General features: G+C 40.6%; 1 protein-coding gene across 8 annotated transcripts in view; it reads right to left on the bottom strand.

Annotated features, from left to right (window-relative positions):
- ANKRD44 (ankyrin repeat domain 44) overlaps window positions 1–27,920 on the bottom strand; it is a 286,713-nt gene that overhangs the window by 14,829 nt on the left and 243,964 nt on the right. For all 8 annotated transcript variants that reach the window (XM_044768524.2, XM_070508287.1, XM_044768520.2 and 5 more), the window contains 6 exons: window positions 21,858–21,929; window positions 15,437–15,638; window positions 11,392–11,479; window positions 10,233–10,350; window positions 8,449–8,665; window positions 3,874–3,961 (listed from right to left, as the gene is read on the bottom strand). In XM_044768524.2, the coding sequence (XP_044624459.2) occupies window positions 3,874–3,961; window positions 8,449–8,665; window positions 10,233–10,350; window positions 11,392–11,479; window positions 15,437–15,638; window positions 21,858–21,929 (785 nt within the window). The remainder of the gene's footprint in view (window positions 1–3,873; window positions 3,962–8,448; window positions 8,666–10,232; window positions 10,351–11,391; window positions 11,480–15,436; window positions 15,639–21,857; window positions 21,930–27,920) is intronic.

Below are 27,920 nucleotides of genomic sequence, written 5' to 3' on the forward strand. Positions count from 1 at the left end.
TTTTTCCTCTTTTTGCTTGAGGAAGATTGTCGTTGAGCTAACATCTGTGCCAATCTTCCTCTATTTTTATGTAGGATGCCGCCACAGCATGGCTTAACAAGTGGTGCTAGGTCTGTGCCTGGAATCCAAACCTGCAAACTCTGGGCAGCTGAAGTGGAGCGTGTGAACTTAACCACTGTGCCTCCGGGCCAGCCCCTCCAATATGTTTTTGGTAACTTGAAACCTTAAAATTATACTGAGATAAGTTAAATGATGAATATTCATTGGATATCTAGATCATTTGCAAATATGATAAAATACTGAAACATGAATTACTGAACATAGGTTTATCTACTTTTGACTTCCTTTTACAGAGGAACTAAAGATATTTGGGTCTGTTAGTGAACATGTTTTGTGCCACACTGAAAAATTTACTATGAGGAAGAATATACTTCTAGAAATTATGATATGTATTTATAAATTTGCCACTCCATAGAATGCTAGTGTTACAGACAGTACACAATTGCTTAATTCTTAGTTTTCACTAGGAATTAAGGAGTCTAAGGGTTAAGAATTCTAATCAATTGAAACTATTTAGAAATAATAAGGGTGAAAGAAAACAACTGTATATGAAAAATAGGTAAGGAAAGTAGACTGCAATTTTTGGACAAGAAAAGGTAAGAAGGACACATTTTTTGTTTAATGTTATTTTGTTGTTGATGTTAAGGGAGAACAGAAAGTAATTTTTTCCTAAAATAAAATTACTGGTTATTCCAGAATGAGAAAGAGAGGGAAAAAAATAGGACAAAATCTGAATGGATATAAAAAAGTTGTAGTAGGTTTGTGGAAAAGGAATCTTGGGAAAGGAATTTTATGTGTAGCCAAGATTGGAATGGATTTATTTAAGTTTTTAAAAAATGAGTTTTAATATGAAAAGTAAACTAGTGCAAAATTAAAATTTGATTTTCTCTTTGTTGAAAGGACTAAGGTTTTTTTTTAGATTATCGGTCTGCTCAATAAGAAATTGTAAACAAAGGTTTTTCTTTACTTTTTAACTAATCTGCCTGGAAAGCAAAGATTTAGTGTCTTACCAAAATAATTTACTGTGCTTCATGCTGTATTTAACAGATCTTTCATTACTTAAGAAAATCCAGTCTTCTCAACATTAAAAGAGCTAAGGGGTTTTGTTGCTGTTGCTGTTTTTAATCTTTAATCTTTAATCTTCAATTGTCACTTTAGTTAAATGGATAACTAAGTATTGTTTCACAGTGACCTATGATCCTACTTGATCAAGTGTTTTAAAACCTTTTGATATTTTTTTACAAACTTCCCAAAAATTAAATTCAAAATGAAGTCTTTTTGACCTTGAACTAACTTCGGGATTTTCCAGAGGGCTCCTGGAACATCTCAAAAGATTTGTTCTCTTTTCCTTATAAAAAGAAATGTTAAGCTAATTAGGCTTATTTGATGTTAAATTACATAGGAAGCATCAAATAAAAAGTGATGTTTAACTTTCTTAAGTTATATTTGTAGGGTCATTAATATGTTCCAGAAATTGTATAAAATTCCTAAAAAACTGATATATCCTGGTATAATATTATCAGTCATAATTATAGTTATCATCTTAAATTTTGTGTGTCTCAGAAATAACCAAAGTCCTTTGTCAATTCAATTATAATGAACTCTCATCAGATTTTTAACTATAGGGATTTTTAAGTCTTTCGTTATTTGCAGACAGTTATTGTTTTACTCTGATGCTTTTGCAAAGTGAGATTCATGGAAAGGACCCTACCAAGTACTCTTGATCACTGATACTGCTGCCAAATTACAGGTGTTGAACCTTGGGTGCCTATTTCACAACTGTAGAAGGCTCCACCTAACATCTAGTCCTGTGTCAATGCCAGAGACCTCAAAATCAAATGCCCTAGGAAAAGAAGTAGCTGACATGGAAGTAGATTGCTTTCTCCCAAGACGTCAGATCGAGAATGTTTCTTTACTTTCCTCTTTCCCTCTCTGGCCATCCTTTTCCTAATTCTTACACCATGAAGGTCTTTATGATTCTTTTGTCTACCTTTTGCCTTGCCCCGACCTGTTTATATATCTCAGGCCATTGCAAAGGAGGATAATCCAACCTCTAACCTACTGTTGGACTTGCTACAATGCTGGTGATCCTGTAGTTCCGCCAATCACAGACTTCTCTCTGATTTCCAATGTCTCAGTTTCTCTGAAACAAGCTCACTAGATAAACACTTCTGGGGAAGTAGAGACACAGGTACACGAAATATATCAAAAGGCCAACGGCTTAAAGAAGTATCCTCTTCTTTGGGGTCATTTCTTGATTTATTTGATTCTAGCTGGTTTGGTTCATGAGAACTTTGGCTCAGGAGCATCCTGCAAACCTTAGGAATACTTCTACTATTAATAATAATAATAATCTCCCTGGTCTGTTGCATTCTCTCAAGAGTTTTAAATGTGTGTACACAGCCAGCAGCCAGCCAACAAATGGTCTCCTTCCAAATGGAACAACGAACTTGATATCGTCTCCTGTGAAATATATTCCGGGACCTGAAGAGGCAATGGTCACTGAGAGTAACTTGGAATACCATCTTTGCTCAAACCTCTTGCTTCACCAGAGGTTGACCAAAAAGTGGGAACTGTCAAACTGATCTCAAATTAACCTTTCCTCAGTAAGCTGGGCACCACTGATCCTGGGAAACCACGTCAGCAAAATGAAACTTAACTTTTAGCTTTCATGTTTTTGTAAATGTTCCATCTGTCCAGAAGTCAGCCCATCTATGTAATCAAGCTGTGATTGCCAAGTTACACGGCTGATCGTCCCATTCCTACGATACCTCAAATAACGCCAGATATGTAACCCCAGCCAATCAGATATTTTTATTCTTTCCCTTCCTTGTTCCCCATTCTTTATCTTGGAAAAGCTTCCTGCCTTCTGCCACACTTTGCAGTTCTCTGAACTCTTGAGAGTGAAGACTACTTGCTTCATTAAGTGTTAAATAAAGTTTGTTTATATCACCTAAATTGTCTTTAATCGTTTTAACAGGTCTAATGGTACACACTCTGTAGCCTCCAGCATTTCTTCAGAACCCCGATGTCCAGAAAGGAATTTACTGCATCCACTTACACAAGGCATCATCCCAGGTATTTTGGGAATACCAAAGTGAAAAAGACATGGTTCCTTCAGATTTAAAATCACTCCTACTCTTTATCTCCTACCCCTTCTTTATTGATCCACTTTATGCCTCCAATATCTTTGTAGTCAAATGACCCAGCTTCTCGAGAAGCCCAAAGACAATGCAAAGACAAAGCACTCAGACGAGGGCCCCCAGGCTGACCATGGAAGTCTGCCTTAAAGTCACTGTACTCTCTGAACAACAGCTCACATTCTGAGACTGGAGCAAAATTACATTTACCAAAAAACAACTTACAACATAGAAGATTGGAATTAGAAGATATGAAGATTGGAGAATTATAAGATATGAAAAGTCTTCCTGGTATAAAATGTCTTTCTAATCATCCATAAGCATATGGTTGTAAACCCCAACTTATTTTTAGAATTTGGCAGACAAATGTGAGGTACATCTGAAGAGCTTTTCACATGGTGTGTAATGTGCCCCTCAGTCCACCCCTTCATGTAGTTGCCCTAAGGTGGTACGTGAGCCTCCTTGGAACCATGGCATTTCACAGAAAGCTTCTGGAAAGTCATTAACATTAGGGACCACACTTTGCTATCAGACCTATTGGCCTTTAGCACCAAAATGGAATACATTGGTCTTATTTCTAATCTAACAGCTTTTCCTTCCTTAAAAGGCAATTTCTCCATGTGTAGTTAAAAGAATGAAGGCAACACCATTAACTTCCAGAATTTCTACTTACATTGCACAGTGCAGCGGAGTAAAGGGATTACCGATAAATTCGCGAAAACATTTTTGCTCCAAAAGTACCTCTATACAGTTTTCATTACCTGCAAGGAATCAAAAGAATTTAGAGAGTTTCCAAGAAAGAAATTTTGTTCAACACAATCTATTTTTTTCATTAAGTTGAAGAAATTCTGGCTTATGATTTTTCCTGAATTAGCTAAATGTTCATTCTCCATGGAATAAAGTTCACAAAATGCCAAAATGTTATTAACTATGCTCACAGGTGTTCTGAGACATAACGAAGAAATAAAACAGTGAAGGCCAGATGGTCTGATGGAAAGAAAGAGATAGAAAAGAGACCTCATTTGCAAGCAGAATAGATTCTTTGATACTCTCAGCTCTTGATAGATAGATGCTAACTGATTCCAGTTTGTCCAATTTACAATTTCTCTTTCAGCCATGTGAATAGGTTCACTTATAGTTATGCATCCTCATGAAGGGGAGAAGATGTGATGGAAATAAAGTAGTATTTGACAGCCACATGTAAAAGAATGAAAATCAACCATTCTTTTTCACCGTTTACTAAAATAAACTCAAAATGGATCAAAGACTGAAAGATTAGGCCTGAAACAATAAGTCTTCTAGAAGAGAATATCGGCAGTACACTCTTTGACATCAGCTTCAAAAGAATCTTTTCGGACACCATAACCCCTCACATGAGGGAAACAATAGAAAGAATAAACAAATGGGACTTCATCAGACTAAAGAGCTTCTTCAAGGGAAGGGAAAACAGGATTGAAACAAAAAAACAGCCCACTAATTGGGAAAAAATATTCACAAGTTATTTATCCGACAAAGGGTTAATCTCCATGATATACAAAGAACTCATACAACTCAACAATAAAAAATCAAATAACCCAATTACAAAATGGGCAAGGGACATGAACAGACATTTCTCCAAAGAAGATATACAGATGGCCAATAGACACATGAAAAGATGCTCATCATCACTAATCAGCAGGGAAATGCAAATCAAAACTACACTAAGATATCACCTTACACCTGTTAGAACTGCAAAAATATCCAAAACCAAGAGTGACAAATGTTGGAGAGGTTATGGAGAAAAGGGAACCCTCATACACTGTTGGTGCGAATGCAAACTGGTGCAGGCACTATGGAAAACAGTATGGAGATTCCTCAAAAAGTTAAGAATAGAAATACCTTATGACCCAGCCATCCCACTACTGGGTATCTATCCTAAGAACCTGAAATCAGCAATTCCAAAAGTTCCATGCACCCCTATGTTCATCGCAGCATTATTCACAATAGCCAAGTCATGGAACCAACCTAAGTGCCCAGCAACTGATGATTGGATAAAGAAGATGTGGTATATATATATACAATGGAATACTACTTAGCCATAAAAAAAGACAAAGTCGTCCCATTCACAACAACATGGATAGACCTTGAGGGTATTATGTTGAGTGAAATAACCCAGACAGAGAAAGACGAACTCTGTATGACTCCACTCATAGGTGGTAGTTAACATATGGACAAAGAGAACTGATCGGTGGTTGCCAGGGGAAAGGGGGGTGGGGGGAGGGCACTAGGGGTGAAGTGGTGTACCTACGACATGATTAATAATGATGTACAACTGTAATTTCACAAGGATGTTAACTTTCATAACCTTAATAAAAAATAGCATTTGAAATAAGGCAGGTGAAGTTATGTACTGTAAAACACTATATAAGTGTTTAAAATGGCACCAAGAACAGTTTGTGGCAAATAGTATGGGTCCAATAATTAATTTTTTAATAAGTAGAGGAAAGAAGCTTAGGAATTATTTTCAATAAAATGACAAGTAGTTTCCAAATCAACTGAATTTGAGTTAAGTAAGGCCCTAGCTCTGTCTGCTTGTTTGTGATCTTACACAACACATTTGGGATCTGTGAGCCTCAGTTTCCCATATATAGAAAATCGGATTAGGAATACCTGTCCTATCTATGACACAGGATGGCGGAAGCTTTGCTTGGTAAAGGATCTAAACGTGGTTTGTGAAGTGAGGTACAACTGTTAAGGCAAGAAGACAAAGCCACTTGGCTTTGGAACACAGATTGCTATCCTGGAACCTCTTCTTGGCTAAACTCAGTGCTAAATTCGTTAGAGTTCCCTTAATATCTACCTCAGAATGACATAGATTGGACAATGTTAAGTATTAAAATACAATCAAACCTTTATTGCCCCAAAAAGAGAAATGGTGAAACTGCCTTCAGGAGGATTAAGAAGCATATAAAGTAACTAATATAAAAATCCCCTAATTTAATGCAAGTTATACTGTTAGCTTTCCAGCTATATCCAACCCTCACTCAAAAAGTCTCAGACACCTGACCCCTCTATTAGTATGAATCCCGCAAAGGACCTAGCTTAGGGCAGCACCTGCACATACCATTTCTTGGAGACTGTATGAATCTCAGTCTAAGGGTCTGTGTAGGCGGGACCGGGGATCCTTGAGCTACTTTCAATATTTCAAAGTGCTCAGTGAAGGGTATTCTGAGAACAAGGGAGCTTGAACCTCGAACCTAGAAGAAGACTGCACTGGAAGAGTAAATTGCTTAGGGGAGGACTGCTCCTCCCCTGCTTGTACCTGGAGAGGCCTAAGAACAGAGAGACGGCATCCCCACCCCACCCAACTCCGGGTGAGAGGAGGTGGTCTGTGGCAGGTTTGTCGCCTGCCATTATAATCAACGCCCTTAGTGTGTCTTCCCTTCCTGAAGGTTTTCCAGTGCCAGAGAGATCTCACAGATTGATCCAGGTGGGGGTTAGGGAGCCCTCATCCATTCGTTTGTAAAATAATCACAATCTGCCAGCGGCATGGAGAGAGTGAAACCAATTGAACGAGCAGAAAATTCGGTTCTTATTGAGGCCAGAACCAATGACAAAATGAGGACTGTAACGAAAACGTAACGAAAGGTCTTAAATCACTATCGCTACAGCACCAAGACAATCTTTCTGGATCTAACAATCATAGTTTCTCAGTGAAAACCTTAATAGAAGAATTGAAAATGGAAAAATATAGAAGCAGAGTAAGAAATATACAGGAAAATATCCATATAACGTTAAGAGTAGGAGACCTTCTTAAACAAGACTGGAAACCTAGATACATAAAAAAAAATCTGACAGATTCAGCTACATAAAAGTTCCAAAGTTCAGACATCACAAATTAGGAACAAAGACAGACAGTAGACTGAGAGAGAACATTTGCAACACACAAAACACACAGAGGATTCATATCTCTAAGACAAGGTACTCCAACAAAAGTATGAGAAAAGATAACTCAATAGAAAAAAAAGGAGCAATACATGGAAAAGGTAATTTCCTGAAGAGGAAACACAAATACCTAAAGAAATACACAATTAGACAGGGACATACAAATTAAAATAATGAGATACCCTTTTTTTGCCCTTCAAATTGACAAAAATAGATATCATCCTGGGCGGGCAAAGGCTTGGGGAAATAGTAAGTTTTATACAAATGTTTGGTAGAGTCATAAAATATGATATTCTGTTTTGCAAAGTAATATGGTATGATTTATGAAAATTTAAAAATATACATGCCCTCTTTTCAATAATTTCACTTCTGGAAACTTATCTGACTCAATTCAAGCTACCATAATATGAACACATACACTGCAGCATTGTTTGTAAAAGGAAAAAAGCCCTTAAAACGACCTAAATGTCCATCAACAGGCATCTGGTTGAATAAATAATAAATTCTGGTACATTTATACGTCTATATCCATCTATCTATCTGATATGAAATAATACAACTATGAAAAAGATCAATCTGTATTGATACATATTCACTTATAAGGTATCTGCAATAGAATGCTAAGCAAACAATAATAATAAAAGAAAGTTTTAGAACTATGTTACATGATTCTAGTTTAAAAACATAGATGCACATATATTTGTATTTACTTATAGTCTCAAGGGAAAAATTATGAAAGACACACACCAAATTACATCAGAAAGTGAGTTTGGACACGGAAACAACTTTAGACACTTCAGTATTTTTGAAATGTTACGATTAGCATGCATTTCTTTTTCACTTAAGTGAAATAAAAATTTTTAAATCTCTCAAATAAGTGCAACAAAATAAGTGGGAGACTTGAGATATGAAAAAGAAATGCCAAAAGACAAATCATGCATCTACTCGTAGTCAGTGGTGACAGGTTATTACATCATATTCTCTTTGTTTGCAGCTGTATTATTTTAATTCCTTGTAGGATCTCTGCTGATCTCATGTAGATCAGAAACCCTGATTGAAACTTGTAATTTCAGCTCATTTGAAGTTCTGATTAGGACTTATGTGTTACTGATTAACAAACAGGGGGAAAGTGAATTTTTACTCCATTAAGGCATCACAGCAGCCACGAAGGGAAAAATATTAAAAAAAAAAAAAGAAGTCTCTTAAATGCAGAAAGATTGGAAATCGTAGTTTACAGCATATGTTGTGTTCTCACCTCCACTGAGATCACAGTGGTGCTGGGGGAGGAAGTCTACTGGAATCAGTCAAAGGACAATCAACTCACCATTGTAACAAGCCCAGTGCAGCGGCGTGTAGCCTTGGTTATCTTTGAAAGAACAGTCCTCCTCGGAATGTGCCATCTGGAGCAGCTCACTCAGCCATGTGGCGTGGCCGCGAGCCGCCGCATAGTGCAAGGGGGTCCTCCCTCTGGAATCTTTACAGAGAATCGACACTTCTTGTTCCAGCAGCATTTGCACACATTCCTCGTGTCCCGTCATAATCTGATGCATTGCAATTAAAAACACAAAACAATTCTCAAAATGGCAGAAAATTCGGGAAGTGAAGCAGTTGCCTAAGTGAGGCTGGCTCAGAGTAAGTGGACATATGCCTGGACCTTAAGGGAAGCCGACTCTACCCCACTCCAGAGGAGAGAAACAGAACAACCCCAGCAAGATCCATAATGGAGAAGTCTGTGTGAACACCAGCATTCTGGAGACATGTCTTGACTCTCCAAACATAACCGTAAAAGGTATCATGATATAGTGAAAACATCAGCCTTAGAATCAGGAAAATGGGAGTAAAATCCTGGCTCCCCTTATAAAACTTGGACAAGTCAATTTGCCTGCCTGTGCTTCATTTTATTGACCTGTAAATGGGACTGGTAATAATGACTTCACAGGTTGTTGAGAGGACTAATGAGATAAGGCATGCAAAGGCTCCCAGCCTGTTACATGGCCCACAGGAAGTACCCAAGAAATAAGAACTATGGGTATGACACTGACCACTCAGAGTTCCTCTTCTTTTCATTGACCATGGTGTTTGGCACCATCCCCAAATAGCAATTTTATGATTTCTGCTTTTGTTTCATTTAGTTTATTTGACATGCTTTAAAAAACAGTTCAGCAGATGTGTAAAAGAATTGCCCACAGAATACATACTTCAGCAGGAAATACATGGGCCAACATTTGCAATAAAGAGCAATGAGAAATAGCATGGTCACTCAAAACTACATAATCATTGGAATAAATGATGACACCTGCACACAGTAATGGCGCACTGAAAAATGATGGGGCAGAAAAATATTTAGTGACATGGAAAAAGTCCTTGACACATTAAGAGAAACAGAAGCAGGTTCCAAATAGTGTCTTCCGTATTCTCTCTTTTTAAAATTTACAACAGGGGCCGGCCCGGTGACACAGTGGTTAAATTTGTACGTTCTGCTTCTCAGCAGCCTGGGGTTCGCCGGCTCAGATCCCGGGTGTGGACAAGGCACTGCTTGGCACGCCATGCTGTGGTAGGCGTCCCACATATAAAGTGGAGGAAGATGGGCATGGATGTTAGCTCAGGGCCAGGCTTCCTCAGCAAAAAAGAGGAGGACTGGCAGTAGTTAGCTCAGGGCTAATCTTCCTCAAAAACAAAAACAAAATAAAATTTAAAACAAATCTATATACAGAGAAAAAAAGGTTGGTGATACATATACCAAAAAGTAGTTATCTCCAGGAGGTAGGATTAGTGGTGATTGTGACTTTCTTCTCTGTGCTTTTAAAAAATATTTTGCAAATTTTCTATGATGTGCATGTATATTGTAATCAGAAAGCAGAACCAATTCCACCAAAAGTAGGAGTTCATATATCTATGATTACAATCTAACATGAAATTGCAAGAGCAGGACCTAAGTTTACCTGCCATTATTTCACCTTTGCAAAAGATTTTGTAATTTCTTTTTCACTAACTGAGGTTAATTGGTTACCTTAGGAAACAAATCTTTTTACTAAAAATTCATATGGGGAAAAAAAGAGACAAGCTCAATACAAAACTGCCTGATTAAAGCTGAGAAGATGCACGTACCCCTCTGTGTAGAGCTGTGCATCCCATGATGTCAACAGCATCTACATTTGCTTCCTTTTCAAGTAACAATGAGACAGCGTCAATGTGTCCATATGCTACTGCAAGCATCAGTGGGGTTCTAGGGAAAGAAAGAAATTAGGCTTTTAAAAAGAAGATTAAAAAACATACTCATCACTTCCAGTGGGAGGACACCTCTCTCTCTCTCCCCTCTTAACAATTACTTAATATTTTCTGAGTGTCCCCAGCTTGCTATACGCCGCATGGAACAAGCTGTGTGTTCTGGTCTCTAACGGCCACATGGAAAGGTGTCAGTGGAATGATCAATACAGGTGGGGCAGGAGAAGGTTCTTTCTCAGAATGGTCACGTTAATCCCATCATTCTCAAAGCTATGTAGCATTTACTAACTATCAATTGAGTAGCGAGTCTGTGTATATAGAAGTGAGTGTATTTATTCTGATGCTTCTATCAGAATAGTTCTAGTTCCGTAGTTTTCTATGTTGGACTTCCGCTCGAGATTTCATTTGAGCAAAGCTTCATTGCCTTAAGAAAAGTCCAAAAGTCAAGAGGAACGAACAGAGGGTGCGACCCAGGAGGGGGAGTTGTAGTCTGACTTCAACACTCACTCATCTACCTGGGATGAGTCATGAGTGCTTTTCTGCTCTGCATTTCCTATTTGTAAGAGATGACTGGGTGGGGAAATGGGCTAACAGATGGAAAATACTTCGGAAAAACAGATTCAGGAAGGATAAAAATATGAAGGATTTTTATGATAGAGAGAACTTTTTGAGGTCTGTCCTATTGCCATTATTATTTGAAAAAAACGGTAATGCAGCAGCTTTAGAAGAGGGTAAAAATGGATAGAAAGAAGGAACAAAGGAAGGAATATTAAACAAAAAAAGGCTAGGACACATGGCCACAGACATAAAAAGCTGACTCTTTTTCACCAAGATATACACGCACATGGCCCACATACTTTTCTTGGACATATACTCCAGCACAAAGCAACCTCATTATTCCAGAGCCCTCATGCACGAATTTCACCCAAATACAAACCCCCAACCTAGAATTCAGCAGTCAGCCCTCCTCCCTGTTTAAGACACTAACGAGTTACCTGTTGTGATTGAAACATCAACCCCAGGCCAAGCGTGAGACACTTACTGTCCTTTGGCATCTTTCACGTCAACCACTTCCGGGTTGTCTGCAATTTCTAGTAACAGCCGCAAACACAGTGTGTGACCATTAATTACTGAAAAGGAAAATAATGGACATTCTTTTAACAGACCAACCATGCACACACCCCTCCAAAGTGAGATTTACTTGGAGTTCAAATCAGTGGTTTCAGTTGTTGGTGACGGACGTCCCCAGGTTTCCAATTCACACCAGCTGTTGGGCACAGCTCTCTCCAATGTTTATGCCACCAATCCACCTGACGCCTTCTTCCTCTCAGGGCACTTTGGTCCTCACCTAACTTTTTCCTGGTTCCTGTATTGAGGATTTTTTTCTTGAATGTGACATCTTTTCTTATCTCCTTGGATGGGACTGAGAATCTCTCCCCACTTGCCAGTTACCCTTTCTGTTCCTCGAAGAGAGTCCCCATTCCATACAACTATCCTGGTCCAGCCTGCCTCCAGCCCTTGTTAAAAAGGAAGAAGGGGGAGGAGACGGGAGAGGAGGAGCAAAAGAGGAGCAGGAATGGGATGGGAGGAGGGGGGTGGAGGGAAGGAAGAGAAAACAAGTTTTGTCTCCTTTTCCTGGTCGTTTTACATTCTGAGGGAGACATTTCAGCAATAGTTCTGACTGATTAGCGGTGATTTAAAGCAAAACCCCAAGCCGGAAAGGGGTACTGAGCCGCGGGCTCCTGCTCATCGACTGACTGGCACTCTCAGGAGACTCCCAGATGGCCCCTGTGGCTGGAGGAGGACTCAGTCTCAGAGTTCCTCAAACCACAGCCCGGGCTTTCTCTGCCCTCCAGCGTCTCCGGCCTGCGGCGGGCGGCGCTCCGGTGGCCTCCCACTCTTCCATCTCCTTCGCCCCAGCCCCTCCCCTCCCCTCCCCTCCCCTCCCCTGCCGAGCTCTGACTCGGCCCCTCCTCGCCCCTTCCCAGGCCTCACCCTGCCCTGGCTCCCGCAGCGGACCACTGGGGGGTAGCCAGGGGCAGGAAATGCGGCCCCAGAGCTGGGCTGGCCGTGAACTACTGGGGTGGACCACGTGCGCACGCCATGTGCGCACCAGGCAAGGTGCTTCTTTCAGGTTGCGGTGCCACCGGGGCTGGGAAGCAAACCTAGAATGAGAATGCCCCGGGGTGAGGTACTTTCCTTCAGCTTGTTGAATGGAACCCACAGTCTTACAAAAGACATGGCTTTCCGCTCAGGGAGCTGGATAAGAACAAATATGTTTAAAATTCCAAACGTGACCTTCTCTCCTCTCTGAACAATGAGAACACCATCAAATGCGTTGCATTTACCTCACTGTGGATGTGGAGAGAGAAGGGAATAGAGGCAGCTCTGTTAGGTTGATAAAGCGCTTCTAAGAGCTGCGTTTTACAGTCCGTTTTATTTCGTGCCGGTCGTGAGAGAATGCTAATTGAACAACGACACATTTTTCAGGGACAATACATGTTAGAATTAGCTCACATTCATAGACACCACTCAGATTAACTACAGGGAGAATGCCCACACGGTAGACCATTGCGTTCAGCCCAGTGTCAGCAACATTCCGTTTATGTATCTCAGGAGGAAATTTTGTGGACTGGAATACAGACAGTGTATTGTTGTTGCTATTGTTTTGTTTTGAAAGTCACATTAAATCTGTCACTACTGGTAGAATATGCAAGGCGTTTAATGCATGCTTAAAAGGAAACGACTGCAGAGGAGTGGCAGCTAAATACCACAGTGATGGGTTGATGAAAGTGCAGATACAACGTATTTTGATTGATTCCTCTTTCTATATTAATGTGATATTCTTTAAGTACTCATAATCATAATAGTTCCAAGGACGTTTGATTTTTGGCTAGACAGAAAAAGGGGGGGAAATCGTCTAAGTTCATCTCACTCACCCAGTATGCCGGAGAGCAAATCAATTTCTACAGTAGCATTTTTTTTAGGGGGGGTAGGGGGCAGGCTTGTACAGTAGCTTTTTGAACTTAGCTAATAGCCCTCAGGTAGATATAATTCCCCCTTATGGTAAAAGTATAGCCAAACTAGAATTCTCATTGGCTTCTAACACGCTACATTTTTTCCAATTGCCTTCTAGCAAAAAGATGTGAACATCTCCTTTAGCTGCGCCCTGCCAAGTCCAGCTTTGTCTCAGACTCAGCTCAGCCTCTCCCTGGCTATGAGTGACAGACAGCCATTTTTCATGCTGTTCAACGACCACAACTGTCATTGCAACTATCTGCGCCAAAACCTCTAGGATCCACCCTGGCTCCTGCTCCTCACAGGATCTGAAACAAAAAAATTGGCCTCTCGAGTGAGTTGGAAAAGGTTCTGGATAAGCAGATCCTCAAAGCACAGGCTACAGCTTCTGTACAGAAGACATTTTGTGGAGAACAGTCAAACCACAGCTTGCTGTGCCTCTTTCATGAATGACAGGAGGGAAATCCAAAAGGAGTGAGTCATCTTGACCACTAGGGGGCTCCATTGACCCATAACCTATATCACAGTAAAGGAGCGACAATGATTATTTTTCATTGTTTATCTGTTTACAAGGGCGATTTTCCACAATCAAAAAGGCCCTTTGTAATTGTCAGGAAGTACATGATAACTAAAGCAGGATGCTTGCCCTAATAATAGGCAACTAACCTTTAAAAAGAGAACTAAATTTGAACTTTATAATAATACCAAGAATGCCTAGGGAGCAAAAAGATTAAACGTGATGGGAAATAAGAATTTGTAATTTAACCATACCAACCATTGCTGACCTCACGGCTCAAGTTTTTTCCAGGAACAATCATTTCCAGATAATTAGACAACACCATGTTTTTTTGATTTCTATATTGTTTTTCTTCAGTGGTTTGGAAATTCAGGGATGTGGATGGAAATACTTCCACAAGGTCTAACATTCTGAGAAAATTTTCCCAAGTAACAAGAATTATAAAGTCTTTTCAAAACTGTCTTCACACCTTTCCTTCCTCAATACACCCATCATTTCACCGTGTAAGACAGTTATTTCTCCTTATAAGACTTTATCTACCATCCTGATCAAAGGCTGGTCCTTGAATTTCCTGATCCCAAAGGTATTTATGCCTTAGCAGAGCTAAGGACTCTTCCGCATTACCTTTATGTCTGTGCATATGTCTGGAAGTGCCTTGACACAGTTTTATTTCATGTGCATTGAAGAAAAATCCCAGAAAAGGCAATTACTTACATTTTGATACATACATGCACTTTTTAAGAGTCTCTATTTTTACACCTGATGCATCAAGAATCAAGCTAAGCAAAAGCTAACAAGCAGCATTTAGGCTGGCAGAATGAGATACTGATTAGATTGCTATCTGATGACTCCTTTTATGAAATAGCCCTGAAATATCAATAACTTTATGCTTTAAAATGCTGTATGATTTTGTTCTATGTGACTTATCTGAAGATCACATTACACCTTGGCCTTTTTTTCAGGAATTTTGTTACAGCCTTTGGTCAAATGTTCTGCCCTCTCTTCTGAGCTAAGAAGAAGGCCAGATGGAGCGTGGAGGAATTTTAGGGCAGTGAAAATACTCTGTGTGATACTATAATGATGGATACGTGTCATTATACATTTGTCCAAATTCATAGAGTGTGTACAACACCAAGAGTGAACCCCAGTGTAAACCATGGACTTTGGGTGAATATGATGTGTCAATGTAGGTTCATTGATTGCAATAAATGTACCATTCTGGTGAGGGATGTTGATAAAGGGGGAGGCTATATATGTGTAGGAGTAGGGAGTATATGGGAAATCTTTGTACCTGCCTCTCAATTTTGCTGTGAGCCTAAAACTGATCTGAAAAAACAAAGTCTTTAAAGAAGGCCAGAGCCTGTGTGGCCAGAGAACATCAATCGTCTCCAAGTGGATAGTAGGCCAAAAGCATTTTGGAAGAGTGTGAGTATATCTGATAAAGAAAGAAAGCATATTTTAAAAACTAGGAGAAGAAGACGCTGACATCCTTTTACACAAACTTATAAGTAGGCCACAAAAGTAGGGTAACCAGACTCTTAACAAGACCTACCTGAGGCATGAAGTGGGGTTCTTTTGGTTACATTGTCCTTCACAAAGATGGATGCGCCCTGATTGATAAGTGCTTCCACACATTCTGTGTGTCCCTTAAAGGCAGCCAGATCCAGAGCAGTGCGGCCTTTCTCGTCCCTGATGTCCAGGTCTACCAGCGACTGCAGAAGGACCTCCAAGGCCTGATGGTGCCCATTGTAGGCCTGCAAAAAAGAAATCAATGACTCAAATTCCACAACAATCCACATGAGGGGCTAAGTTTCCAAGGTCACAGATGGAGACCACTCCAAAGAACACGTCAGAAAGATGCTTGGGATAATTATTGAAACACAGGCAAACCAGAGAGTTAGACTGAAACATTATAAAGCATAAACCTCATAGTTACATATAAATTTCTTCATGTTCTTTCTCTTTTGTCAAATAATTCGCTCCACTAATTAAAAGTAATACATAAGGCACTAAATGTATCAATGTATTCTTATATTTATATCTATTGATCAAATAATCTAATACAGACTAGGAGCTGTATGAATTAATATATTCTTATATCTGTCAGTTCAGTTCTAAACATATTGACATAATCAGAATATTTTTTCAGGAGACTTTTCTCTTAAACCTGGAGGAAGAAACTGTTAAAAACATTGTGGACTTTGTAATTCAACAGAGGCATACGGACCCTCTGTTACAGTCCAGCACTGTACTAATTTCTAAGCACGTGACTTGGCGAGTTTCTTAATTTCACTCAGAGTTTGTTTCCTCATCTATAAAATGAGAGCAACAAAAGCTGCCTCCCAGGGAAGATGAAAAGAGATAAAATTGCACAGGCTTTGCGTAATATCTTGAGCATCGTGGATGCTTCCTCCTGTCTCCTTTGTTTCTTCCATTGATTATAATGAAAACATAGAAACAATTATGGAAATATATTCCATGCACCAGTGCCAAGTTCAGACTTACTTTGAGTTCCTATGCTATGTTAAGGATAAGAGTCTTCATACTACCAAAAAACAAAACTAAAAGCCAGAAAGATAATTTTTATTAAGTCTATAAGATAAAAAAATGTATACACACACACAAGGCAAAGGACATAAAAATAAAAACGAGACAAGGGATAAGGATATGGGGGCTGGGAGGGGGAGAAGGGGATGGTGGCAAGTCTGTACCCTCATGTCTCCTGCACCGTGTGCTTCTACTGCAGTGACTACTCAAGGCACAATTTATTTGAAACAAGGCTTAGCATAGACAAACGACTAATTTCCTTAAAACACAAAGAGCTCTTACAAACCATTTTTAAAAACTAGGAGAATGTGGGAAGGGCCTGAAAAGGCAGCTCACAGAAAAAGAAATATAAAAGGCCAATCAACCTATGGAAAAATATGTACATTTTTAAGGTAGGATTTTCAGCTATCAGATTGGCAGTGATTAAGTTTGGTCATGTCCAGGATTAGTTAAGACATGGTGAAAAAAGCCATCTTACACTCTGTTGGTGGGAGTATAGATTGATGTGATATTCGTGGAGAATAACAAATATCAAATCAGAAACCTAAACCCCTTCTCTAGAAGACTTAATATGGAGATAAAGTGATTTGACAGAACTATGAGGCAAGGAGGTATTCTTCTTGGCTAACTTCTAGACTATTGCTCTTTTATTACACACATCACCTTCCTTTTCTTTTCTTTTTTTTTTTTTGGTGATGAAGATTGGCCCTGAGCTAGCATCTGTTGCCAACTTTCCTCTTTTTGCTTGAGGAAGATTGTCACTGAGCTAACATCTGTGCCAATCTTCCTCTATTTTGTATGTGGGACGCCACCACAGCACATCATTACTCTTGATGAATGGTACGTAGATCTGCACCCAGGATCCAAACTGGAGAATCCCAGGCGGCCAAAGCAGAGGGTGTGAACTTAACCACCATGCCACCGGGCCAGCCCCCACATTGCCTTTCTTGAGACAGGAAAATAAATTCTTGTATGTCTACTTCTCTGATTTGTACTTGCTATACAAACCGTACCGGCAGAGGATTGCAAGCGTTGAGTCTACCCTAAATTCTGAAGCAGTAGCTAACTTTAATTGAGCGCTTGCTGTATGTCAGGCAGCACTGACATGTAGCACCTCATTTAATTGTCACAACAATCCATGGTTTGGATTCTACCGTTATTCCCATTTTACCAATGAGGACACGGAAAGGCAGAGATGTTAGCCAGCTCTCCCAGGGTCTAGGAAAACAGAATTGGCAACTTATAAGCTGCATGCATATCTACAAAGTACGAAGGCTGACATATTTAGATTTAATCAAGAGGAGACACAGGGGACAGTGAAACGTGTGCAGGAGGGAGGCCAGTGTGAAGGAGCGAGCACTGTTGAGAGCCACAGGGTCACCTCGCAGGGCACCAGGGTAAGGACTTAGCCTGTAAAAGATCCCTGCACTTTCTCCTTTAATCCTCACAACAAAAAGTAAACTCGTTAGCATGTGTTAAAGTTAAAGAGGCTGAATATTAAAATGAAATGGAGTGAACCCTGCTGGAAATTAGTAAAGCTTCAGAATTCCAGTCCTTACTTTCTTCCACACCAGGCACTTGAAAATTCTCTTAAAGATAGAATGATTGAAAGGCCAGATTTACCTATAGAATCCCCTTGTCTCTTCCTGTAGTCTGGCCCGCAGCTCTCAAATCTTGGTATGCATAAGCGTAACTATACAGAATTGGAAGACATAAGACTATGTATACTAAACTTCAAGGGCAATTTGAGGGGAACAATAATAATACAAGAATTGTCATTTACATTCACCTTCAGAGCTTAACCCTAGAAACAAACTACTGTATAATGTGGAATTCTATTTTGTGGCTAGATGCATGATTCTGTCTTTAGGCAGTTAATATGGTTCTTGGAGTACACGAAAAAGTATATGATAAAGCTTTAAACTCTCTGAAAGAGACTCAAGTCAGGAAAGGAGATTGTTCTCATGTCAGTAGCACACGATGAAAACTGTCCTGTTTCTCCTTCTACGCCCATCCTAAACCAGGTCTTTAGTGGGTAATTCCACAAATAATTTCTGAAATAACTAAAGGAGGAAGTAATCACACATAAAACCAAATATGCTGGTTCAAAAAGCATGTAATATTTTGGCTTCCAATAGACAACCTAATTTAAGCCTTCACCAGAGGTAGCAATCAAACATTTTAAATTTGTTTTATGAAATATCTTTACAAAAAAACCTCATTAGGTAACAAATAATTCTTTAAAATAATTAATTACTTTGAACTTTTTGGATAGGAGCTGGGGGCAACGAGGAGACAGAATTCGGGATCTCAACAGAATCCATGAAACAATAGGTCCATCTGGAAATCCTGACAGCTGGAGCCTTTCATTTGCATACCCTTGTTTCTTGATTTAATTTTTTCAAGTCGATGAAATGCTTATGAAATTCACTGGGGCTGATAACCCTGGAGACTTGAATCCTTCAGCCAGGAAAGAGTAACTCAAAGCAGGTCAGGTTTCCAGTGGCAGTCAAGGTTTGGGGGCATCTGGTTCTATTTCATTGCTAGAATGCTTCCAGGAAGAAATCATGTGCCTTGGGTTTTCATCAAGTTAATTGCTGAAGAGGCCCCTGGAGAGGCTAACAGGCATACTTGTGGGGTTTTGAAGCAAATAATATTTTTTAAAGTGTCAGCATTCAGAGGGCAAGAATAAAGTAGTTTTAGAATTAACCCACTGCTATTACCCCATCAAAGTCACCATCCTCATTGCTTGCCTGGGTATCTTGCTTATGCTCTTTGCTTCTTACAGTTTAAACTCAACACAGAAGCTAAAGTGATCCTTTCAAAACAAACGTCGTATCATATCATCTGTCTCCTCAAAACCCTCCAACCGGTTTCCTGTTTTGCTCAGAGTAAAAGTCAAAGCTCTTACAATGGAGTACGAGGCCCTCCCCCGACTCCTGCACCCTCCACGACCTCATCCCCACCATTCTCCCCTCACCACGCTGCTCCAGCCACGGGACCTCCTTGTGGTTCTGGGAACATGCCAAGGATGCTCCTACTCCAGGGAATTTGCCCTTCCACCCAGAATGCTCTCCGATCAGATATCAACATGGCCAGCTCTTAAGGTTTTGGTTCAAATGTAAGATTCTCTGCTCTGTGAAATACGTCCCATCCACCATCTCAATCCTCTACCCCACTGATCTGTCTCTAGCACTTGCAGCACTATTACCGTCGGTCACGCTATATATTGACTTGCCTATTGTCTCTCCTAGACTGGAAACTCTACAGGGACAGAAGCTGGATTTTGTTTACTGCAACATCTCCAGCTCCTGGAACAGTGCTTAGTACATACACAGTCAGTCTATGTTGAATGAAAGAACAATATTAATGTGAATAATAGTGATTATGAAGCCAGCTGATCGCACACACGTACCAGGAACTGTTCTAACAACTTTACGTGCATTAGCTCACATCACTCGCTAGGGCCCTAGGATGGAGGTACTGCTGTTCTCCCATATTATGGGTGGGGGAACTGAGACACAAGAGGTTAGGTGCTTGGTCAAGATCACACAACAAACAAATAAATTATCAAATTGGAAAGGGTTTGGGGATTCTTAATTAACTGACTCCTTTTAATTTACAGGTGGGAAAAGCATGTCCAGGTGAGTTGCTAATGAGAAGATTGGTGGCTGGGACTTCCTCTTTGTGTGTACTTGTTAGGTCCCCGCCAGCCGCAGAACTGTCAAAGCCCAACCCTTTCCAATATCAGACCACCCAGGGCACCTAGCATACAGTAAGCACTCAACAATAATTTTTGAAAAAAAAAGAATGAGAGATGATAGAATTTTTGGAAGCTAAGCAAGTCTCCTCTCAGATTAGCAGTAGACTTGGCAATGCAATCAACGCAACTTTCAGAGGTCAGGAGGATTCTGAGATAACCTTCCACCTAGGCCTCGCTGGGACAGCTCGCGCTGTTTGTGAACCCTCAGCTTTGGGGTAACGACCCCAGACATGGCAGATGGCTGGGCAGAGATTCCAGGGAGCAACCTGTACTAAGAGCCAACTGGTATGAAGGTTTATATATATGAATATCCCACCATCCATCCACTTTGCCCTCTAAGTTCATCTCCGGGAACAAAAATTAATGCACATTTTAGCCTGATTTCACTGGACTCAAAATGTATGTATGTGAGTGTGTGTGTGTGAGAGTGTGTGACAGTGGGTGTGTAGTAGATACGCTGGTGTGTGTGGCAGAGGATGTGTGAATGGAGTGTCAGCAAATGTGCTGATGAGTATGTGAGGAGACAGGCAATGGAGGGAGGGCTCCACATCCTTGGGGGATGGCCTCGTCCCCTCTCACCTTGCCTGAACGCTTATGCATGCCCATTAATAAAATGCTCCTACCTGCTCTCCAAAATCTCCATCTCAGTATTTCGGCAGAATGACATTGACGAAGTGCTTACGTGTGCATCGTATTAAGTGGAATGTCCTAACAGTTACACATAGAGACCCAGCCCCTTCCCACGCTTCCCAGCGTCCAGCCTCTGGGTGCATCCAAATACCATCTTTGTGGCTGTGGACTGAGGCTCACAAGGCAGCAGCCAGCTGGGCAGGTGAGCTGGCTGTTGCTGGCTGTGGCTGCCAATCTGAGAGAGGTTCTTAGAGAACGGCTCCTGACTGCCAACTGTTAGCAGAACACGATCTGACACAGACTGGGGGTGAGCTTCCCAGCTTGGTCCCCCCGCCCCATGGAGGGTTTGAGGATCGCCGCCGAACTGTTGCATTTCCCTTCAATTACTGGGACATGGAGAGGAAGCTTTACTGGTGACGGAACACCTCCTCTTCCCTTCCCTCCAGGACGAGACTCCGAGCCTGAACCCTCCTGTGGGAGCCAGATTTCAAGCCCAGGCAGAAAGAGCAGAGTTGCAAATATGCATGTGCTCATCTTGCTTTCACGAGTTTGTGCTTAAATCTCTCACAAGTTTTTAATGTGGTGCTGGATTATCTGTAGGTTGAATATTTGTGTATTGTTGTCTATAATAAATCTCTTAAACTGAAATGTTTTCTTTGAATTTCCTCAGTTTATTGATTTAACTACTAGATAATAGTAATTTTAAAGATTGTTTAAATTTGTACCAATCATGTATTAAGAACACCGTGGTAAGGGCTTTATGCAAATCATCTCTTTTCCTTTGCCGTCATTTTACAGATGGGGAAACCAAGGCTCAGACAGGGTCGGTAACGTGTGTGAGGTCACCAGCGGGTGAAGCTGGGATTAGAAGTCAAGGCTGCCTTGCTCTCTGCAGAATGCACATTTACCCATGTACTATTTTCTTTATTACTTCTGACTACATTCCTATGCTTACATGTCAAGAGCAGCCAGGTTTTAGAAACATTTAGGTTCTTTTTGTAACAGGCAAAGCTGCCCACAGCATCTCACTTACAGCTAAGTGGAGCGGACTCTTGGTAGCACCGGAATCTGAGTCTTCAAAACCACTGTTGGTTCTCTCCAAAAGCTGTGGAGACGAAAAGAAAACAGCATGTAAGGGCAATTTGCAAAAGGAATCCTACTTGATGGATACTAATGTTGGCATAAATGAGAAAGGATGCTTCAGAAACTTAAGAAATTATGAAACTTATCAGCAATATAAGAAATCTGATAGAGCATATCTAAAACAAATACGTTAACTGAATATTTCAACTTCTAGATCATCTCAGCATTTGCTATTTAAAAAATGCTTTCACCGCCAGAGAAAGACAAACACCATATGATTTCACTCATGTGTGGAAGAGAAACAAACACACAAAGAGAACAGTTCAGTGGGTACCGGGGGAAGGGGGCTGGGGGTGGGCACAGGGGGTGAAGGGGAGCACTTACGTGGTGACAGACAAGTAATAATGTAAAACTGAAATTTCACAATGTTGTAAACTATTATGAAACAATAAAAAAAAAAGGCTTTCATACTTGAAAAAATGCTCAGCCCCACCAATCCAGAAAAATAATTCATGTTAAATCTACTTTTTACCTGGCAGATGGTAATAATGAAAAAAATTACAGTACCCAGGGTTTATTCCATTAGGAAACACACATTTACTGGAGATAGTGTTGAAAAAGACACATCAAGCTCCCGTTCTCACAGAGCTTACATTCTAGAGAGAGAAAGCATAGACACACTGATACGCATCCACATAAGAAAATACCTGGGAGTGACACATGCTAAGATGAAAATAAAATGGGGTGATGTGATATGGAGTGACTGGGAAGTTACTTTAGCTGATGGTCAGGGAAGGCCTCTCCAAGGAAGTGACAGTGAAAGGGAGATGTGAATAAGAAGAAGGATTAAACCAGTAAAGGTATGACAGGAGAGTCTGGGAGAAGGGAGCAGTCAGTGAAAATGCAAGTGGGGACGAACATGGTGAGTTCAAGGACAGACAGGACAGTGTGATCAGGACGGGATGCTGGGACGCTATGAGGAAAAAGACATTCTCATGGACTCCTGGTGAAAGAACAAATTGTTAAAACCTTTCTGAGTGATCTGTGCCTAGCTTTGACCCTAGGAATTAATTCCCAATAAATAATTAGCCAAGTGCATAACAACATACACATAAAGAGATTTATTCATTCAATGAATATTTGATGAATGATAACCAATGTGCCCAGACACTGTTCCATGCACTGAGAATTCAATAATAAACAATATATTAAAAAACACATTTTCCCATGGAAGGGTGGGGCAGACAATAAAAGAAAGAAGTTTTATAGTTAATTAGAAAGTGGTAGGTGTTACAGAGAAAAATGAAACAGAGAAGGAGGGTTTGGACGGCTGGAGGGGAGGGCAGTTTGCAATTTTAAATAAGGTGATCAGGGCAGGTCTTACTGAGTAGGTGATGGCTGAGCAAAGTCTTGAGGGCAATGAGAGAGCTTTGTGTATATCCGGGGGAAAAGCATGCCAAGCAGAGGGGACAGCAATTGCCAAGTCCCTTAGGAATAGGTGTGCTTAAGAATATGAAGGAGACTGGAGCAAAGTGAGTAAGGACAAGAATGACAGGAAAGGAAATCAGAGAGATAGTGGCAGTACGGGTGGTGGTATCATACAGAGTCTTGTGGGTTGTTGTAAGGATTTTACTTTTATCTTGAGTGAGGTGGAATTTCACTGGAGTGTTTTGAGAAGAGGGGTGACATGTTTTAACTTTCAGGACTCTAGGGAGGGCACAGAGACCATTGAGGAGCTGGGGCTTTAGTCTAAGAGAGAAAGTACAGTGGTGTGGACCAGCAGGGAGCAGTGGGGATGGAGAGAAGTAGTTGGATTGTGGATATTTTTGGAGGTAGAATCAACAGAATTTGCTGATGGATTGAACATCAATGTAAGAGAGAGAGAGAAACAAAGAATGATTCCCAGGTTTTTGTCCTAAGCAAATGGAAGGATGGATGTTCCATGACTTGAAATGGAGAAGACTGTGAGTGGATTATACGTAGTGGGGAAGAGCAGAAGTTCAGTTTTGGAAATGTTAAGTTTTAGATGTTTATAAAGCATCCAAAAGTGCATGTTAACCAGGCAGCTGTTGGTTACATGGGTGTGGAGTTCAGGGTATTTAAAGCCAAAAGGTTAAATGAGATGAGCAAGGAAGTAAAGTAAACAGAGAGGAAACTGTTTCCCAGGACTGAATCCTGGGGCACCCAACATTGAGAGTTGGAGCGATGAGGAGGAACCAGCAAGGAAAGTTAGACTGAGCAGGTGAGCTAGAAGGAAATTAAGGAGAGCATGAGGTTTTGGAAAACAAGTGAAGAAAGAGTTTCAATGAAAGAACAGGTAGCCATATCAAATGCCCTGATAGGTCAAGTAAAATGAGGCCTGACAATTGACCACTGGGTTTAGCAACATGGAGGCTCCTAGTGACTCTGATAAGAGCACTAATCAATACACTGCCTATAAAATAGAAAAAGAGTAAATAACTAGCTATTGGGATGGGTTAAATAAATTGTAGTGGTATATATCACCCCTTCAGAGAAGTGATCCTTTAAGTTCTTCCTTGTACAGTGATGTATCGAAAAGGAATGAAAATCCAATACCCAAAGCCTTGATGTGTGGTGAATATGGCGGCATTCAATGTCTACTCCAGCCTCCTGACTGATGGGTTTGGGCTACCCTATACTGCAGAGGCTGGACAGCTAAAAATTGCATTTCCTATACTCCCTTGAGCTAGGATTCCAGATGTGATTTAGGTTCTGCTAAGTAGATGCACTAACTTGAAATTTTGAAGACAGAAGTGAGGCTGAGGAGATCTCTGTGATTTCCGATAGCGAGAACAGTAGTGGAGACTTTGTTTGTCTGTCTTTTAGTTTCCTGCGTATAGCCTACTAGCTTAGTGAGGTAGGGAAGCAAGACGTCCATTTTTTGGCACTGTGGGTCAAGCAGATGCTGCATGATTCTAGGGCCAACAATAGTGGCAGTGACAAGTCTGTCCCTGCATGTTAACCAGGGTGAGGTGTCTACGGAGCAGCCATTTGGAGGTGCTTTCTGATTCTCTGTCTTCATGATGGGGGAAGGGGCAGCTGCCCTGGCAGTCCGGCTCATCAGTTCAGCCTTATTTCTGGAGGTCCAGATCCAGTCCCCTCTTCGAGACCTCCAACAATCTTGTAACTGTCTATTTTTAAAAATCAAATCTTTTTCTCCTTAAAATGGCTAGCATGGTTTCTGCTTCCCTCAAATGAACTCTGATTCAGAGTAATACAGATTATGATAGAAGTTTTCTTAATGGGGGTGGCGAAGGGGAAATTACGCTACTCAATACCCCAGAAAGCAAAACTCCCTAAAAATCTACTTTGTCCATTTTTCTCCCTGAAGGTCCCAAACTTGTCAAGTGGAAAATACATTTTAAAGCCATATGTGTGTAATGATACCATTTTCATTGCAAAAAAAAAAAATCTGTATTGACATGACAATATATGCAGAAAAAAAGCCTAGAAATACATACCCTAAAATGTTTAACACAGTAACCTAAAAGTGGGATTATAGATAATTTTTATTTTCTTCTTTATCTTTCCTGATTTTTTTTTTGCAGTGAATGTATATTGTTTGTGTAATTACAAAAACACTAAGCTATTTCTCTTTGGAAAAAAGCTATCAACCTTCCTTTTCACTTAATAGAATGGTGTCGACAGACCCCTAGAAAGGTCCAGAATTCCTTTCTAGTCAATGCACGTGGAACAAAATACTATAATATTCAGATTCGTTGGCAGACGAAATAACAAAGTAAAATTTACTATCTAATACCACACAACTTCAAGTTTGCAAATAATGCAATATAAATAATTATATTGGATGTATGAGACATTTTATGTTTGTTTTTGTTAGTGTGAGAATAGAACTTAGAACTTAAACAAACTAGGATGTGCTAGAATGATGACAGTAAATTTAATTTTAACTTCAAAGCAAATAACTTTAAAACCAATCTGCCTTACATAGCTGAAATAAAAGGAGCCTAAAGTGCTTGAAAAGGCTAGAAAACATCTGTTCTTTGCTTTGTTTTGCAACATTATCACCTGCAAGACTTCCTGGAATTGACAGTGTGTACCAACTCCAAACCCTGTCCTAGAATGAACTTTTCATCAAAGGAACAGAGAATCATTTCCACCATGATCACAAACACGATGGACAGAGGCAAGAAGACAATATATTGTTTATAGCCACAAACTGGGAATGTTGCCAGAAGATTTATTGTGTAGTAAGATTTTTCCACACATGTACTTCGATCATTCTAATATCATGAAATGTTTTACTTCAATCATTGTCCAAACATTTGCTGAGTGTCATCTCTGCGCAGGACCCTGGGTTAGCACCAGTACTCAACTGTGCAGCAAGCAGAGGCAGTCACTGACCTGAGAGAGCTTACAGGCTAGTGGGGAACCCACAGAAGTTAACAGGCAATGAAAACAGTGAGGTAAGAGCTGGGATGGAGACGTGCAAGATGCTGTGGGAACACAAAAACCTACCTTTCATCAACTTGGGGTCAGAGAAGACTCCTCTGTAACAGAAGGTCTAGCCTGAGACCTGGATGGTAGGGGTTGGCCAGAAAAAGAGAGAAGGGAATTTCCAGGTAGAAGGAAGAGCGTGTGAGAGCAGTGAGTACAATAAATTTGAGAAACTTTAAGTTCAATAATATTAGAGCAGCATGTAGGGGTGAGGAAGGAATGAGGAGCAATGAGGCTGGAAATGTCCAATTAGGACATTTTTGAGGGTGACAATTGTGCTGGGACAACAGATGTACACCAGGACCATCAAATGAGGATAATTATTCAGTCACTGAAGTGCTTTAACCAGGGACGAGGCATGATCATGATCAAATTCTTGGGTTTTATAAAAATCACTCTGGTTCCGGTATGGAAAATGAACCACAGTGGTGCTGAGGGTGGGGATTGCAACCCTAGAAGATATCAGTGAGGGAGATCAATGAGCATATTTCAACTATAGGATTTCAAAATTGTGAATTATTAAGTTGGTAAGGACTGATGGTGGCCTGAACTGGAGAAGAGGCAATGGAGATGGAAGGAAGTGGGTGTATTCAAGAATTTCATTCACATCTTTATTACTTCATTCATTCAATAATTATTTATTGAGCCCTGTGCTAGGCAGGGAGATTGCAGCTCTACTATGGTCTCTATCCACATGAAATCTAAGGTGTAACGGACACAATTCATTGGTTGAACAGTGGAGGAAGGGAAAAGGGTAGAGTCGGAGATGACACCCAGTGTTCTAGTTTTGGTAACAGGGTGAATGGTGATGACTTCTTTAAGATAAGAAACAAAGAAAAGAAGCAAGATCAGGGGAGGGAAAGATGTGTTGAGTTTTGGGTTGAAGTGCTGCTGGGACATACAAGGGGAGATGACCAGCGGACAGATGAATATAATGTTTGAAGCTTAGGAGAGAGATCTGGGCTAGAGTAATGGCTTTGCGAATCATCAGCAATGTCTGCTACACGAAGCCCCCACTGTGGATAAGGCTGCCCAGGGAGAGTGTGTGATGAGAAAAGGGAAAATGGCATAGGACATAAGCCTCAGGAACCCCAGCATTTAAGGGTTTGGAAGAGGAAGAGAGTCTGCACAGGGGGCTGAGGTGTGGACAGAGAGGTAGGAGGAAAGCCAGGAGAGGGAGATGATGGTGGTGGCGGCGGTGGCAATGATTGCCATGATAGGTAATGAGGTGGTGGTAGTGATAAATGATGACGATGAAGATTCTCACTGACAGCCAAAGTTATTAAGCACTTACTATGAGCCAAGCACTGTACATAAGGCCTTACATGGATCACCTTGATCAGTCCTCCAGTAAACCATTAAGTGACTTGCTCGGGTTCACACAGCCCATAAAGGACAGATCAGGGAATTGAATCCAGGTCTAACTCAAAACCCATGTTATTTACCCCACGCAGCAATGCCTTTCAATCGACTGATAAGCTGAAACTTTTCCCTGATATTTCACAAAAAGCAGTAGAGATGAGGGTAGGAAACA

The sequence above is a fragment of the Equus asinus genome, chromosome 4 (genome assembly GCF_041296235.1).
Source record: "Equus asinus isolate D_3611 breed Donkey chromosome 4, EquAss-T2T_v2, whole genome shotgun sequence".
Classification (NCBI taxonomy): Eukaryota; Metazoa; Chordata; class Mammalia; order Perissodactyla; family Equidae; genus Equus; species Equus asinus.